The sequence below is a fragment of the Prionailurus viverrinus genome, chromosome D2 (genome assembly GCF_022837055.1).
Source record: "Prionailurus viverrinus isolate Anna chromosome D2, UM_Priviv_1.0, whole genome shotgun sequence".
In the NCBI taxonomy this organism is placed as follows: domain Eukaryota; kingdom Metazoa; phylum Chordata; class Mammalia; order Carnivora; family Felidae; genus Prionailurus; species Prionailurus viverrinus.
The window spans coordinates 76708762-76724077 of NC_062571.1; the positions used below are offsets into that span (position 1 = coordinate 76708762).

The 15316-nt window shown below is 42.6% G+C and overlaps 1 protein-coding gene across 3 annotated transcripts in view; it reads left to right on the forward strand.

The window, feature by feature from the left end:
* INPP5F (inositol polyphosphate-5-phosphatase F) overlaps positions 1-15316 on the forward strand; it is a 98494-nt gene that overhangs the window by 66467 nt on the left and 16711 nt on the right. For 2 of the 3 annotated variants that reach the window (XR_007145237.1, XM_047824637.1), the window contains exons 14-15: positions 4943-5060; positions 7216-7414. Coding sequence is in view for 2 of the 3 variants with exons in the window: in XM_047824637.1 (XP_047680593.1) it covers positions 4943-5060; positions 7216-7414 (317 nt within the window). In the remaining variant the exon portion in view is untranslated. Of the gene's footprint in view, positions 1-4942; positions 5061-7215; positions 7415-15316 lie in introns of those variants that run through there. The other variant, XM_047824638.1, reaches the window with a different exon arrangement.

Sequence of the window (15316 nt, forward strand, 5' to 3'; positions counted from 1 at the left end):
TGTACAAGTTCTTGTTTAAATGATGCACCCCACATCAGAACACCTAAATATATAGAGCAACGACTAATAGAATGAAAAGGAGAAATAACTTGCCTAAGTCCTAGTACGGTAATAGTTGGCGACTTTAAATACCCTGTTCTCAACAATGGGTCATCTGGGCAAAAATCAATAAGGAAACAGTGAAATGGACCCAACAGACATATATAGAACATTTCATCCAACAACAGCAGGATACACATGCTTCAGAAGCACATGTGGAACATTTTCCAGGACAGATCATATGTGAGGCTGCAAAACAAGTCTCAACAAGTTCAGAAAGGTAGAAATTATATCAGTGTCTTTTCTGACCACAGTGATATAAAACTAGGAATCAATAATGGGAAAATTGGAAGATTCATAAATATGTAGAAATGAAACACACTCCTGAGTAATGAGTGAGTTAAAGAAGAAATCAAAAGGGAAATGTCTTGAATCAAGTGAAATTGGAAACACAACATATCAAACTTATGGGGTGCAGCAAAAGCAGTTCTAAAAGGAAAGTTTATAGCTATAAATGCCTACGTTAAGAAAAAAGAGAGATCTTAAACAATCTCACTTTATACTTCAAAGAACTAGAAAAAGAAGAAGAAAGTAAGCCCAAAGTTAGCAGAAGGAAGGAAATAATAAAGATTAGAACAGAAATATTTGAAATAGAGATGAGAAAAACAGTAGAAAAGATCAGCAAAACTAAGAGCTGGTTTTCTGGAGATAAAATTGACCTTTGGCTAGACTAATCAAGAAAAAAAACTCAATTTTAAATGAAGAGACGTTTCAACTGATACCACAGAAATACATACAATCACAGGTGACTACTCTGAACAGTGATATGCCAACAAATTGGACAATTTAGAAGAAATGGATAAATTTCTACAAACATACAACGTACCAAGACTGAATTATGAAGAAATAGAAAATCTGAGCAGACCAATGAGTAAGAAATTGAATCAGTAAGCCAAAGCCTACTATGATTTCACCGATGAATTCTACCAAACGTTTTAAAGAAGAATTAATGCTATTCCTCCTCAAGTTCCTCCAAAAAATAGAAGGGAGGGAACATTCTGAAATTCATTTTATGAGGCCATGATACCAAAGCCAAGACAGTCCAAGAAAAGTAAATTACAGGCAAATATCCCTGATGAATATGGCTGCAAAAATTCTCAACAAAATACTGAATTCAACAGCACATTGAAAAGATTGTACGTCATGATCAAGTGGGACTTATCCCTAGGCTACAAGGATGGTTCAACATATGCAAATCAGTAAATGTGATATGTCCCATTAATAGACTGAAAGATGAAAATCGTATAATCATTTCAGTACATGCAGAAAAAGCATGTGATAAAGTTCAACATCCTTTTATGATAAAAACTGAACAAATTGGGTATAGAAGGAATGTAACTCAACATAATAAAGGCTACATATGACATATCCACAGCTAACAGCATATTCAGTGGTGAAAGGCTAAACACTTTCCTCTAAGATCAGGAGCAAGAGTGCCCACTCACCATTGCTATTCATGATAGTACTGGAAGTTCTACCCAGAGCAATCAGGCAAGAGAAAGAAATAGCCTTCAGAGCAGAAAGGAAGAAGTAAAATTGTCTGCAGATGACATGATGTTATCCATAAAAAAATCGTAAAGACTCCACCAGAAAACTGTTAGAACTAATAAATGAATTCAATAAAGTTACATGATACAAAGTCAACACATGAAAATCTGTTGCATTTCTATATACTAACAATATCTGAAAAAGAAATAAAACAATTCTATTGGCAGTAGCATCAAAAACAGTAAAATACTTAGGAATAAATATAACCAAGAAGGTAAGAGACCTGTACAGTGAAAATTGTTAAGACATCAAGGAAAGAGACCCAAAAGGAAAAATATCCTGTGTTCATACATCATAAAAATTAATATTGTTAAAATTTTCATACTACCCAAAGCTGTCTATAGATTCAATGCAATCCCTATGAAAATTATAAGGGCGGGGCGCCTGGGTGGCTTAGTTGGTTAAGCATCTGACTCTTGGTTTCAACCCAGGTCATGATCTTGTGGTTCATGAGTTTGAGCCCCGTGTCAGGCTCTGTGCTGACAGTGTGGAGCCTGCTTGGGATTTTCTTTCATTCTCTTTCTCTCTCTGTCTCTCTCTGCCCCTCCCTCTTTCTCTCAAAATAAATAAATCAACTTAGAGAAGAAAATTCTAATGACATTTTTCACAGAACTAGAAAAAATCCTAAAATTCATATGGAACCACAAGACCCCTTAACAGCCAAAGCAGTTCTGAGAAAGAACAAAGTTGGAGCAAAACAAAGCTGGAACAAAGGTGGAGCAAAAAGAATTTCCAATAGGGAAAGGATAGCCTCTTCAATAAATAGTGATGGGAAAATCAGATATTCACCATGTAAAAGAATTGAGTTGGACCCCTGTGTTACACCACTCACAAAAATTAAACTGAAATGTATTAAAGACTTAAATGCAAGACCTGAGCTTTTACAGTTTGCTCCTACAAGAAAACATAGAGGAAACCTCTGAGACATGGCCTCAACAGTGATTATTTGGGTGTGACACAAAAAGCATAGTGAGAAGAGTAAAAATAAACAAGTGGGACTACATCAAATGACAGAGCTGCAGCATAGCAAAAGAAACAACAGAACAAAAAGACAACCTACAGAATGGGAGAAAATACTTGCAAACCATATACTTGATAAGGGGCTAATATCCAAAATGTATAAGGAACTCCTATAGCTCAGTAGCAAAAAAACAAATAATCTGAGTGAGAAAATGGGCAAAACACCTGAACATTTTTCCAAATAAGACCTACAAATGGCCCAGAGGTATATGAAAAGGTGCTCAACTCTGATAATCAGTAATTAGCAGAGAAATGCCAATCCAGACTCAGTAAGCTAACCACCTCATACCTGTTAGGATGGCTGTCATCAAAGACCAGAGATAACAAGTATTGGCAAGGATGTGGAAAAATAGATGTCATCGATGGGATGTAAATTGGCACAGGCATTATGGAAAACAGTAAGGAAGGTCCCTAAAAAATGAAAATGGAATGGCCATATGATCTAGCAATCCCATTTATAGGTATATATGGAAATGAGATCAGTGTCTCAGAGATAGCTGCCCTTCCACGTTCACTGAAGCATTATTCACAATAGCCAAGACATGAAAACAACTTCAGTGTCCAGTGGTGGATGAATGTGGAGTGAGTGACTGGATATATGTGTGTGTGTGTGTGTGTGTGTGTGTGTGTGTGTGTGTGTGTGTGGTGGGCTATTATTCAGCCATAAAAAAGAAGGAAATGCTGCCTTTGCAACAACACGGGTGAACCTTGAGGGCATTGTGTTATGAAGTAAGCCAGACAGAGAAAGACAAATACTGTATGATCTCACTTGTGTGTAGAATCTAAACAAGTCAAACTCGAAAGCAAGAGTTGATTGGTGGTTACCAGGGGAAGGGGAAAATGGAGAGATGTTGGTCAAAGCATACAAACTTCTAGTTATAAGATGAACAAGTTCTGGGATCTCCTGTGCAAGATGGTGACCATAGTTAAAAACATATGTGTTGCATCCTTGAAATTTGCTGAGAGAGAAGATCTTAAATGTTCTCACCACACACACACACACACACACACACACACACACACATACACACACACACACGCACACGCACTCACGGACTGTGTGAGGTGATATGTTAACTGACCTTAATGCAATCATTTCATAATATATATGTAGGTCACATCATCACATTATACACCTTAAAGTCACACAGTGCTACTACCATTTATATCTTGCCAATTATATCTCAGTAAAGCAGGGAGGAAAAGGAGAAATACTTCTTTTTTCCTTGATATTACACTTCTTTGGACTCAGCATTTATGTCTTTCTCTTCATAATAGATTCTTATTGCTAAATATTTCCTATGAATAATTTCACTAATTAGCAATTGCTAAATATTTCCTATGAATAACTTCACTAATTAGCAATATGTTCTTCCTAAGCCATCAGTGTTAGGACTGCTTTTGAAATCGCCTTGGATGGAAAGAGTAGGGTTGTGATGGGGAAAAACAAAAAAGACGACAGTGCTTTCCTTTTGTTTAAGTTTAAATCACTGCCCTCCAGGGCCTTGCTCTGACACCTCTCTTGAAAAGCAAGAGAAAACAGTTTAGCTCTTCATTAAATCATTCTACAGAAATTGTAATGGGCAGCAAGATACAGAAAAATACAGAAATCTCTTTCTCTCTGGACACAAACATCCACATCCACCAGTTAAACACCATTGTAATAAACTCTAGCGAATGGTCCACATTTTCCGACATCAGAAATTTGTAGTTTTTGAGTATCCTACCAGGTTGAGGCTTTAGGTCTTTTTGTTTGTTATGTAGTAAGTTCTGACCTGTAAATTCTAGAAATTCTACAGGTTGCCAAGAATGGATTTAGTTTAAAGCACCTTCTAACTGAAGACTTAATGCCACAAATAGCATTTTAATTATTTGATGTGCTTGTGTCATAGCCTAATATTAGTAGGTATTTTTTTTTTAATTTTTTTTTTCAACGTTTATTTATTTTTGGGACAGAGAGAGACAGAGCATGAACAGGGGAGGGGCAGAGAGAGAGGGAGACAAGATCGGAAACAGGCTCCAGGCTCTGAGCCATCAGCCCAGAGCCCGACGCGGGGCTCGAACTCACGGACCGTGAGATCGTGACCTGGCTGAAGTCGGACGCTTAACCGACTGCGCCACCCAGGCGCCCCTATTAGTAGGTATTTTAATTTAACAGCACTGTTTAGAGATTATAAAAGCCTATAGAATTTTGGTCTTGTATTGAAAGCCCACATTGACTTTGGGAAAATTCTTACATTTGAATCAATTGTCAGAATGACTTTTTCCTCAACAGGGTGACTTTACAAGGACAGGAGAAAGGAAGTTAGCTGGAGTTATGAAAGATGGTGTGAACTCGGCAAATCGGTATTACCTGAATCGATTTAAGGATGCTTATAGGCAAGCTGTTATAGGTAAGGAACATAAATGGCTTTCTTTCTTTAAAATTTGTTATTCCTCCCTGACTAGTGTTTTGCAGAAACCAACTTCATTAACACAGCGCATGTTTTATAATATACTTACTTGTGTTTCTATATTGAGCATCTTACCCAAGAAATCAAATTCAAACTTTTTCAAGACTAGACTTTGACAGATTTTTTTAGGCTGAAGCACAAAAGCAACCACTCATTTCCATGTGTATTTGTCAGTTTGCTATTCATGTAACAGAAGGCAGAGTTGAGGTTCCTGGAGTATGGCATGAGGTACCCTAAAATTTCATCAACTGAAAACTCCATGTTCTATTTGTTTTTCCATTACTCAAGGCTGAAAGATGTGATGAGATGTCTTTCTTGCCCTGTATGACATTTGTCATATGTTCTTGCTGTGGACAGCACACCATCCTTTCCTGTAAGCATGAATGAACATGATATTAGGGTATCTTATTTAGAAATTATCCTAACCAGTTCTTATCACGATTTAGAAGAGGACATGGAGGTAGATTGCCCAGTGGAATTCATACAGTGGCACGTTTTTAATTTAATTTTCATGAAAGTATTACCTCATAGGATTAAAGTAAATGTAGAACGTTCTGGGTTAGAACCAAAGTAACAACTCGTCCTATGGTCTCTGAGGAATTTTTTTGCTTTTTAGTTTATTTATTTTGAGAGAAAGAGTGCATGCTTTAGAGCAGGGGAGGGGCAGAGAGAGAGAGAGAATCTCAAGCAGGCTGCATTGTCAACGCAGATCTGGACGTGGGGCTCGATCCCACAAACCATGAGATCATGACCTGAATCGAAATCAAGAGTCTGACACCCAACCAGTTGAGCCACCCAGGCATCCCTCTGAGAATATTTTTGAAATTCTATTGTTTAATCTGATTATTTGCCATACATGCAATGGTAAGGCCTATACACTGGTCAGTTAGGTATTTGAGAAGTCTGGTATAAAAAAGTTTGGTTTTGCCCATAGGTAGGGTGTGTGTTGACCGGAAAATTGGATTTGAGCAGTTTATTCAAGAAAAAATAAGACACTTTTCCTCCATTGGTTGATCTAGCAGCTCAGTTAAGTCATTGAGGACCCAGACTCTGTCCCTCTCTGTTTGACCATCCATTGCGTCAGCTTCACCTTAATCTTGAAACTGGATTTCTTTAAAGGTGAGAGAAGGCGTGAGGCCACAGCAGTCTGGGCTTACTGCTTCCCCTTGTAAGGCCAGTGGCCAGCAGCTCTCTCCCAGAAGCTGCTAGGCTCACTGTCCTGAACACCTGTAAGGAATGGATTACAGTGCTGTGTGAAGGCTTGAGCTATATGCCACACCACAAAGAAGTTAGCTGGTCTGTTCAGTTCCTTTGCCCATTTTAAAATTGGTTTGTTTTTTTTGTTACTGATTTGTAGGAATTCTTTGTACGTTCTGGATGTAAGTCCCTATCAGGTGATTTGTAAACACTCTCTCCCATTCTGTAGATTCTTTTCGGTTTCATGGCATTGCCTTTTGAGACACACAAGTTTTTAATCGTGATGATGTCCACTTTGTCTAGTTTGCTGTTGTAGCTTGTGATTTTTGTGCCCTATCTGAATGAAACAAAAAGGCCTAATGCGGGGGGGTGCCTGTGTGGCTCGGTCGGTTAAGCATCCCACTCTTGATCTCAGCTCAGGTCTTGATCTCAGAGTTCTAAGTTCAAGCCCCCTGTTGGGCTCCGTGCTGGGTGTGACTCCTACTTTAAAAAAACAAAAACCAGAAAAAACCCACCTAATCCAAGATCACAAAGATTCATGCCTATGTTTTCTTTTTTTTTTTTTTTTTAATTTTTTTTTTTTTAACGTTTATTTATTTTTGAGACGGAGAGAGACAGAGCATGAACGGGGGAGGGTCGGAGAGAGGGAGACACAGAATCTGAAACAGGCTCCGGGCTCTGAACTGTCAGCACAGAGCCCGACGCAGGGCTCGAACTCACGGACCGCGAGATCATGACCTGAGCCGAAGTCGGCCGCTTAACCAACTGAGCCACCCAGGCGCCCCCATGCCTATGTTTTCTTATGCGTTTTATTGTTTTAGGTCTTACACTGTCTTGTTTTTTTTAAATTATATTAGCAAATTAAGATGATGATAGATATTAACACTTTCTACTCTAGATTTGATGCAAGGCATTCCAGTGACAGAAGATCTTTATTCCATATTTACCAAGGAGAAAGAGCATGAAGCTTTGCATAAGGAGAATCAGCGAAGCCACCAGGAACTAATTAGCCAGCTGTTACAAAGTTATATGAAGTTACTGCTGCCTGATGATGAAAAGTTCCATGGGGGCTGGGCCCTCATTGACTGTGACCCCAGGTGAGTTGGAGTCACGTTCTGGTAACTAACGTGTTTCTATTTCTGATGTTGTTGTCATAATTAGCATTAGTGGCTGTCCATCAAGCTGTGGGCATGGATGCTTGGTGCATGGCAGTTTTCATATACCAGGGCTGGAAACTGAGGCAAGCTGACAGAGGCACTCACTTTGGGTGCAAAATTGAAGGGGCATTTAAAAAACTCGGCAATGAAGAGACATATTTTAATGCAATTTTTAAAAAAAATCCATATTTGAGTCAAATTGTAGAACTACAGTTCACAGCTGCCTGCCCACCCCCCCCCCAGAATCTAGGTTTATTGCTCTGTTGCCCACAACTGAGTGCAGCAAGAGGAACAATGGTGGCACTTACTTGGATTGTTTGGAAAGTATCCTGGCCTTTCACAAAATCAATCGGCCAACGAATGCTCAACATTTTTTAAACGAAAACCATCCAGTTTCAAGTTGTTCTTCAAAAGGAACAGCAGGATCTAAATTCATTCACAGATTGAGTGTTTGCTTTTACGCTAAAATCTAACATTATAATCTTCAATATTATGAATTAGAAACATTGCAGAAAATTCTAGACCAAGCTCTGAGGACAAATGGCTCTGTTTAGATTTTATTGCACTTTACCTTTCATGTGCTTTTAATAAAAGGCATAAAACAAGCTTGAAAGAACAATTGAATGCAAGGTAATATTTATATGTATACTAAAATTAAAAACAATATTGACTGTAGGTTCATAGGGAATCCTTCCATGACTTTAATTTCCTGGATTATTTCACTTTGATAATCAATACTGTATGTGTGGATGCAGTTTTCAGACTCATAAAATAAGAGATGAGGTTTTTCTTACATACAAATTAGTGGAAAACTTCTGGGTTCCCATGAGCCATTTGGTAAACATTTTTGATTCATGTACCTTAGGTTTTTGTGTGTGTTTTTTAAATAACATTAGTTCAACTTAAGGCAGCATCCCAAAAGAGGGAGATTCAGGAATAATTATGGGCAGCACACCTGCAGTTTGCTTGAATTTTAACTTTGCACTTCAGATTTGTAAAGGTGTTGTGATTGTCAATATCATATTCCTTAGATCAAGTATTTTTATTTCTGCTTTGGAGATTATTGAAATAGGGAAAGACCAAAATGTTCTTTTTTTTTTTTTTTAATGTTTATTTATTTTTGAGGGACAGAGTGTGAGCAGGGAAGGGGCGGGGGGAGACACAGAATCCAAAGCAGGGTCCAGGCTCCAAGCTGTCAGCACAGAGTCCAATGTGGGGCTTGAAACCACGAACCGTGAGATCATGAGATCATGACCTGAGCTAAAGTCGGATGCTTAACTGACAGTCACCCAGGTGCCCCAAAATGTTCTTTTCTAAAGCTGACTACCATTTTGCAAGGTCACATTACACCTGATTTGATTTCCAATCCTGTAATTCTCACATGAAGTTGGTCTCCTGGATGAGGAGTTTAAAAATATGTAAAGTGTGTTTGTGCTGTATTTAAAGCTTGCTGCACAATTTGGGTAGGCACGCTTGTTAAGAGTCAGAAGAAGCCTCCTGCATTTAAGAAAAATGTGTATGAAAACACTCCAGGCTTTTTTCTGGCAACTGGGCTCACTGGCACAACATAAATTACTGGTACCGTATGTACCAGAACAGCTGAAACAAGACTGGTCTCCTCTCCTGGGATCAGATCAGGTCTTTAAGAAAATTGCTGGGTGGTTAGATTCCCAAACCCGTAATAACTTTCCAGATGCCAATGCCTATCCCAGTTTTGTCCTTTCTTCATTCACATGATGAAATACTTCTCTTTTTTTCTGATTTTTTTTGACCCCTCCACCCCTTTCTAGTGCCCGATGATTGAACTCCTCGTTTTTCTTTAATCCTGCACTATACCCTTGGGCTTTCTGGTAACTGGGAGACGGTGATTGTGTTCTGCTCATCTTTGGTTGAAGCTCCTGAGGAAGAATAATTTACTCGGATAACCCATACTAGGCAGCGAGTGTCCCTGAATCCTTCCCTACCCATTCCTTTGGGTTAAGGATATCTCTTCCCTCAAATTCCTCGGCTGTGGGCCTCTGACTAAGTCTCCTAATTTCCAACCTGTTCCTGGATTCCCTGCCTCTCTTCTTCACGTGTCACCCCTGCGAGGTGTTTTGTCTTCTAATTCTTTCTTAGACGGTCTGTGGCTAAGTTTTAGTGTGATGAGAGGACCCCTTTGCCTATGTCACATGCCAAAGCACATTCACCCCTGCCGTCCTCATCCTTGTCTTCTTCCTCGTGGTCATTGGTGGACAAAAGAGGCCCATCAGAGCCAGAGTCATGAACGTAGTGAAACCTCGTGACCTCTGTGCTATAGGACACAGAAAGATTCTGAAGATTGTCCCATCAGCTTACATCTCATTGGCCGAGGTGTCGTCTTCTGTGTCTTGTTGGTTCTCACACGTAGCCAGTTCCTGATGGGAGAATGGTTCTGTGTGTTGCCTCTTCAGCACAGACACCGGACTTGGTCCGAGAAGAGATGGGCAGGGAGCCCCGCTGCTACGCCGGACATCAGGAGTGTCTGAGGAAGTGACGTATGGATTCTCAAGAGGAGGACAGGGTTGGGGGAGCAGAGGGGACACAGACTTGTGGGAATCTGCACGTGGTCTACTGGGTGACAGGGACAGACGGCTCAGGTTTGAGACTCTCTACTCTGGTCTGGGAAGGATCTCCTTTCCCTGAGGCTGACCAAACTGAAAGCAGTTGCATCTGATAACGGTTGAGGGGTTAGCTGCTTGCTAGGTTTTCTTGCCCTTTGTGTTTCCCACTATTACTGTTTTACTAGAAACTGCCACCCTTGAAGCTGTGGGACAAGATGACATGGATAGAATAGGTAGTGAAGCTGAGGCAGTGACTTCGAAGGTCGTATTTTGGCTTGGTGGCTTGGGTAGAAGGCCGGGACCCGCCCATCAGGAGTCTTGGTATCTTTTTTTTTTTTTTTTTTTTTAAATTTTTTTTTTTTTCAACGTTTATTTATTTTTGGGACAGAGAGAGACAGAGCATGAACGGGGGAGGGGCAGAGAGAGAGGGAGACACAGAATCGGAAACAGGCTCCAGGCTCTGAGCCATCAGCCCAGAGCCCGACGCGGGGCTCGAACTCCCGGACCGCGAGATCGTGACCTGGCTGAAGTCGGACGCTTAACCGACTGCGCCACCCAGGCGCCCCAGGAGTCTTGGTATCTTTGAGGTAATGGGAGACACTTTGCCACCCTGCGGCTGGCCCCAGCGTCGACCCCTATGGGGGGCATGGTTTGGAGCCTTACATTTGGGTTTTGGAGGAGCTGGAGCAGAAGCCATCGTTGTTTCAGGTCAGTCTTCTCTTTTATTCCAGAGGTGATGCTTTTTCAGATACAGAATTATTACCATCTTCGGGTTCACTACATTTTCCTCTCAGGTGGATTATTCTCTGATGGGTCTCATGTGCCCATTTGAATTTCCAAAGTTAACTGTGTGTCTGCATCTCGATTGCACACAGTTCTTTAGAATTCTCCTGCTTGTCAGCTCCTCTCTACTTTTTCTTGTGGCTGTCATTCTTTCTAATACTGCTAAAATTTCTTTAACTTCACTACTGGTATTTTTCCTCATTTGCAAAGATTAAAGATTTTTTTTAGATGGCGGACCATTTTCCCTTAAAGGGGGATGTTTGGAAACTTGCTCTTTGGCTGACTTGCTACGGAACCTTTGTACAGTCTATCGACTAAGCCAGAGAGGTAAACCCAGAGCAGGCGGACCCTGATGGAGGACAGGGAGAGAGAGCTCCAGGAATGGCTGTGTGGGCTCAGATCCCCAGCCAGCCAGCCAGCCAGCCAGCCAGCCAGCCATGGGGCTTGGGGTCTTCAGCAGTTGATACCTACCTGTCTCCGCCATTTGCTCCTGGGTTGTGTGTATATATTTTTAAAAACACCTTCTTTGAGATAGAGTTCATATACCATGTAATCCATCCATTTAAAGCATACAATTAAATGGCTTTTAGTGTATTCATAGAATTGTGCAATTATCCCCATGGTGTATTTTAGACCATTTTCATTACAACAGAAGAAAGCCCTGCACCCACTAGCAATTACTCCCCATTCTCCTGTCCCTCTGCCCAGACAACCACTGGTCAACTTTTTGTCTATCTATAGATGTCTCTGTTCTGGACATTGCATATAAATGGAATCATATAATAAGTGACTTTTACGACCACTTTTGTGACTGGTTTCATTCACTTAGCATCATGTTTTCATGGTTCGTGCATGCTGTGGACCATATCAGAACTTCAGGCCTTTTTGTAGCTGAGTAGCATTCCGTCATATGGATACAGCATGTTTTGCTTACTTTCTTCCACGGATGGACATTTAGGTGGTTTCCACTTTCTGGCGGTTGTGAATAGTAACACTGAGAACAGTCCTGTACAAGTTTGGGTTTGAACATCAGTTTTTATTTTGGGTGCATATCTAGGAGTGGAAAGTGCTGGGTCATGTGTAAATCTGTGTTTCACTGTTGAGAAACCATCAAGCTATTTTCCAGAGTGACTGTGTCATTTGACATTCTCAACCGTGTATGAGGGTTCCAATTTTTCCACCTCGCCAACATTTGTTCCCCCCCCCCCCTTTTTTTTTAATTACAGTCCTCCTAAGAGGTGTGAAGTAGTATCTGACTGTGGCTTTGATTTGCATTTCCCTACTGACAAAGGATGTTAAGGATTTTTCCTTGTACTTGTTGGCCATTTGTGTATCTTCCTTGGAAAAATGTCTGTTGAAATCTTTTGCCCATTTAAAAACAGTTCTGTGTCTTTTTGTTGTTGAGCTACTGTGTTTTGATAAATAAACTTTTACAGGGCTGGGGATGGAGGCAAGTGAGACAAGGTTGTACAAGTGCAGGGTCAGATCTGTCGTTATTTCAAATATGTTGGTTGGTGTTTTGTTCATGATATTTTGGCGTTAGGATTTTTTTTTTAAATACTGCACTAAAAAATTAATGGCTGGGTGTTTTTGATGTCGGTTAAATTTTGCGCCAGAGGCTCGCCGCAATGCGGTCCCGGTCACTTAACTCCGGCAGGAAAACAGTTTGGGCCGCAGTTGACAAACGCGCAGCCCTGCCACCGCAGGAACGACCCGCTCCCCGCGCTGTTCCACCCCTCCCGGGGCGGCCGCGCACTGTCGCTGCACTGTTCCCGCACTGCCTGCGGGCCTCCCGGCTACTCCCGTCGCGGCCTCTTGCCTTCCAGCGTCGAGTTCGGCTTGTACCCCCACGGCCAGCCAGCGGCGCGGATGACGGGTGGTCTGGGTCCCTGCTCCCTGCACTGCGCCCCGTTGCCGCGAAAACGCTGGGCCCTGAACGACAGGTGCCTGGGGGCGCGCTGCTGGCCGCGAGGGGAGTCGGCAGAGTGGAAAGGACAGCGGGCGTACCGCCCAGGTGCCCTTCGGCAGGCACCTCCACCAGCCCACTCATTATTTTGCCCAACTCTGTCGAGCCCGCTTTTTCTGCCCCGAGTAGATGCCCACTTCTCCACTCGTTTCAGGGCAGCGGGGAGGCGTGGGGCGGCCACGCTGCTGGGCGTGTGAGTGCAGCGGACAGATGCTCACACTGCCGCGGCCGCGTGCGTCCCTTTCAGCCGCAGCGAGTGCGAACGCCGGGCGGGGCGGACCGCGGGCACCTCGGCGCTCCGCCCCCGCGGGCTGGACCGCGCGCTGCGCGGGGGCGGGATAGCGGGGGCGGATGCGCATGCGCACTGGGCGCGTGCCGCGGCAGCGGGGGCGGCCGGAAGCGAGACGTGTCTCCTGGGCGTGGCTTGGCGCTGCAGTTGCCGCAGTTGCCGCAGTCTCCGCAGTCGCTGCAGGCGCGAGTTTGGGTGCAGGCGGCTCCGGTTGAGCCTCGACTTCTCGACGGACGGACTGACGGACGGACGGACGCGATGCCGCGCTCCCACAGGCCTCCACCAACCGCCCAGCGGCCCGCCAACGCCACCGGCAATGCCACCGGCAACGCTGCCGAGCCCAAGCCCGAAGGCGGCAGCCTGGCCACGACTTTCAAGATTTTTCTCCTTTTTGCAGGACTTATGGTTAAAGTTCCTGTGGGGCTGTATTTTTCCTGCAAGTTGCTCCTTTTCCAAAGTCTCCTGTTAATGTCTCCTGACGACAGTGGCTTTTATGCGACCATTGTCGCAGTGGTGGGGTTGCATGTGGTGCTGGCAGTTTTTGTCTTCATCGTGTGGAAGGAGGGCATGCCTGACTGGCAGGAAAACAAAAACGAGTAGAGCAGCTTCGGAAGCTGCAAACGCGGGGGGTGGGGAGGTACCTAAGCAGGGTGGGGGGGCTTCCTTCGTTTACTGTTCGTGTTGAAAAACGTGTCTTTTTTTGTGCGCTTCAGGGGCAGGGTGGGCGGGGAGGGAAATTAAGTATTTACTGCAGCTACGACTCCAGTAAAATTGCGGGTGGGGGGGGAGGGCTGACCTTTTTCTTGACCGCCTGTTACGTGCCCAGTGCTTTTCGTTAAAGACATAATGTTTTTGACTGAGGATCCTGTTGGACTGATGTAAATATATTAATGCCTCAGTGGAAAAAGCTCGGAGGAAGTAACACTGACTTGTAGAAGTAGAATTTCTCCTTAAGATAAGTGTCGTGACATAATTTTTATGGCTTGGCTCAAGCATCAGTTTTCAGAGTGCATGTAAGTATCGCTGCGCAAAACCCCCACTGCGCCCTAGTGTGATCCGGGGTTCGCGGTGGAGCTGCCGGTAGCCTGAGTGCGTGGTCTTGTGTTCCCGGTGGATTGATTAGTTAGTGCGCGTGATTCTTGGACCAATCTGCGTAACGTCGGTTCCTAGCATCTTACTCGTTGTATTTTTCGGTGTCTTACTGTAGGTGAAAACTGAGGCGAATTAGTTATTTCAGATTAAGACCGTTTGAGTTATGCTGCGGCAGGGGGCCGCGGATGTAAATTACTGCAGTTTTAAGATTTTGGTTAGTTTGTCTCTGCAGTACGCATTAAACAATGACCTCATTCTGACGCAGTTTAAGGACGTGACTTCCATCTACAAATGATTTTTTTTCCCTACTGTTTTCCATTTGTTTTTCAGTAGTAGCATTTTGGCAAATCTGGGCGAATAGGTATGAAATTCTAAAGGAGCAATATCCACTCGTGCAGTGGAATATTGAGACCAATATAAGAATGTAGATTAACTTCCACCTTTTGATTGGAAATTAATAGTTAATATTAGATGAATATTAAGACTTTTATTTGAGTTCAGGTTTTGCCCGCTTTATCTGCTGATTATTTGTAGATTTTTATACTTGGACCATTTTTTAATTCATAATCTTACAGAAATGTAGATTTTGCCGTGGGGCTTAATGGTCTCACCAACACTCATGTTTCTGACCCTTATTTTGATATTTCATTTGAGAGGGGAGGTAAAAATATGGTGAAACAAGTCCAAAAAATGGACTTAGAATAAGGAAATGTTTACTTGTTCCTTAAAAGCCAAATAAATTAATCTGGAGTAAGAAATACACAAAGTTGCTTGGGCTTGGTCCCATTTTTGCATCTAAATGTTTTATTTATGTAAATTTTTTTCAAAAGATGCATTCTGCACATATGTAAAAATATCCTTAATGTGTGCTGTCGTTTTGATGGTTAGGTCTTGTGAGATCATGTAGACCTTTTCTTCTTTTCTGAGACCCTGGTTTTCCTTTCTTCTCAAACCCCTCTCCCCACATATTATCTTATTTTGCCGAATCCTCCCACCTCTTTGGCCACCTCTCTCTGAGAAGGGACCTCTCTCCTCAGCTAGTCCTCCCTGACACCTACCCCCCATTCTCAAACGGAGTTCCTTTTTTCCCCCCTCCAGATGGATAGATTGCATACATTTAACTTCAAAAG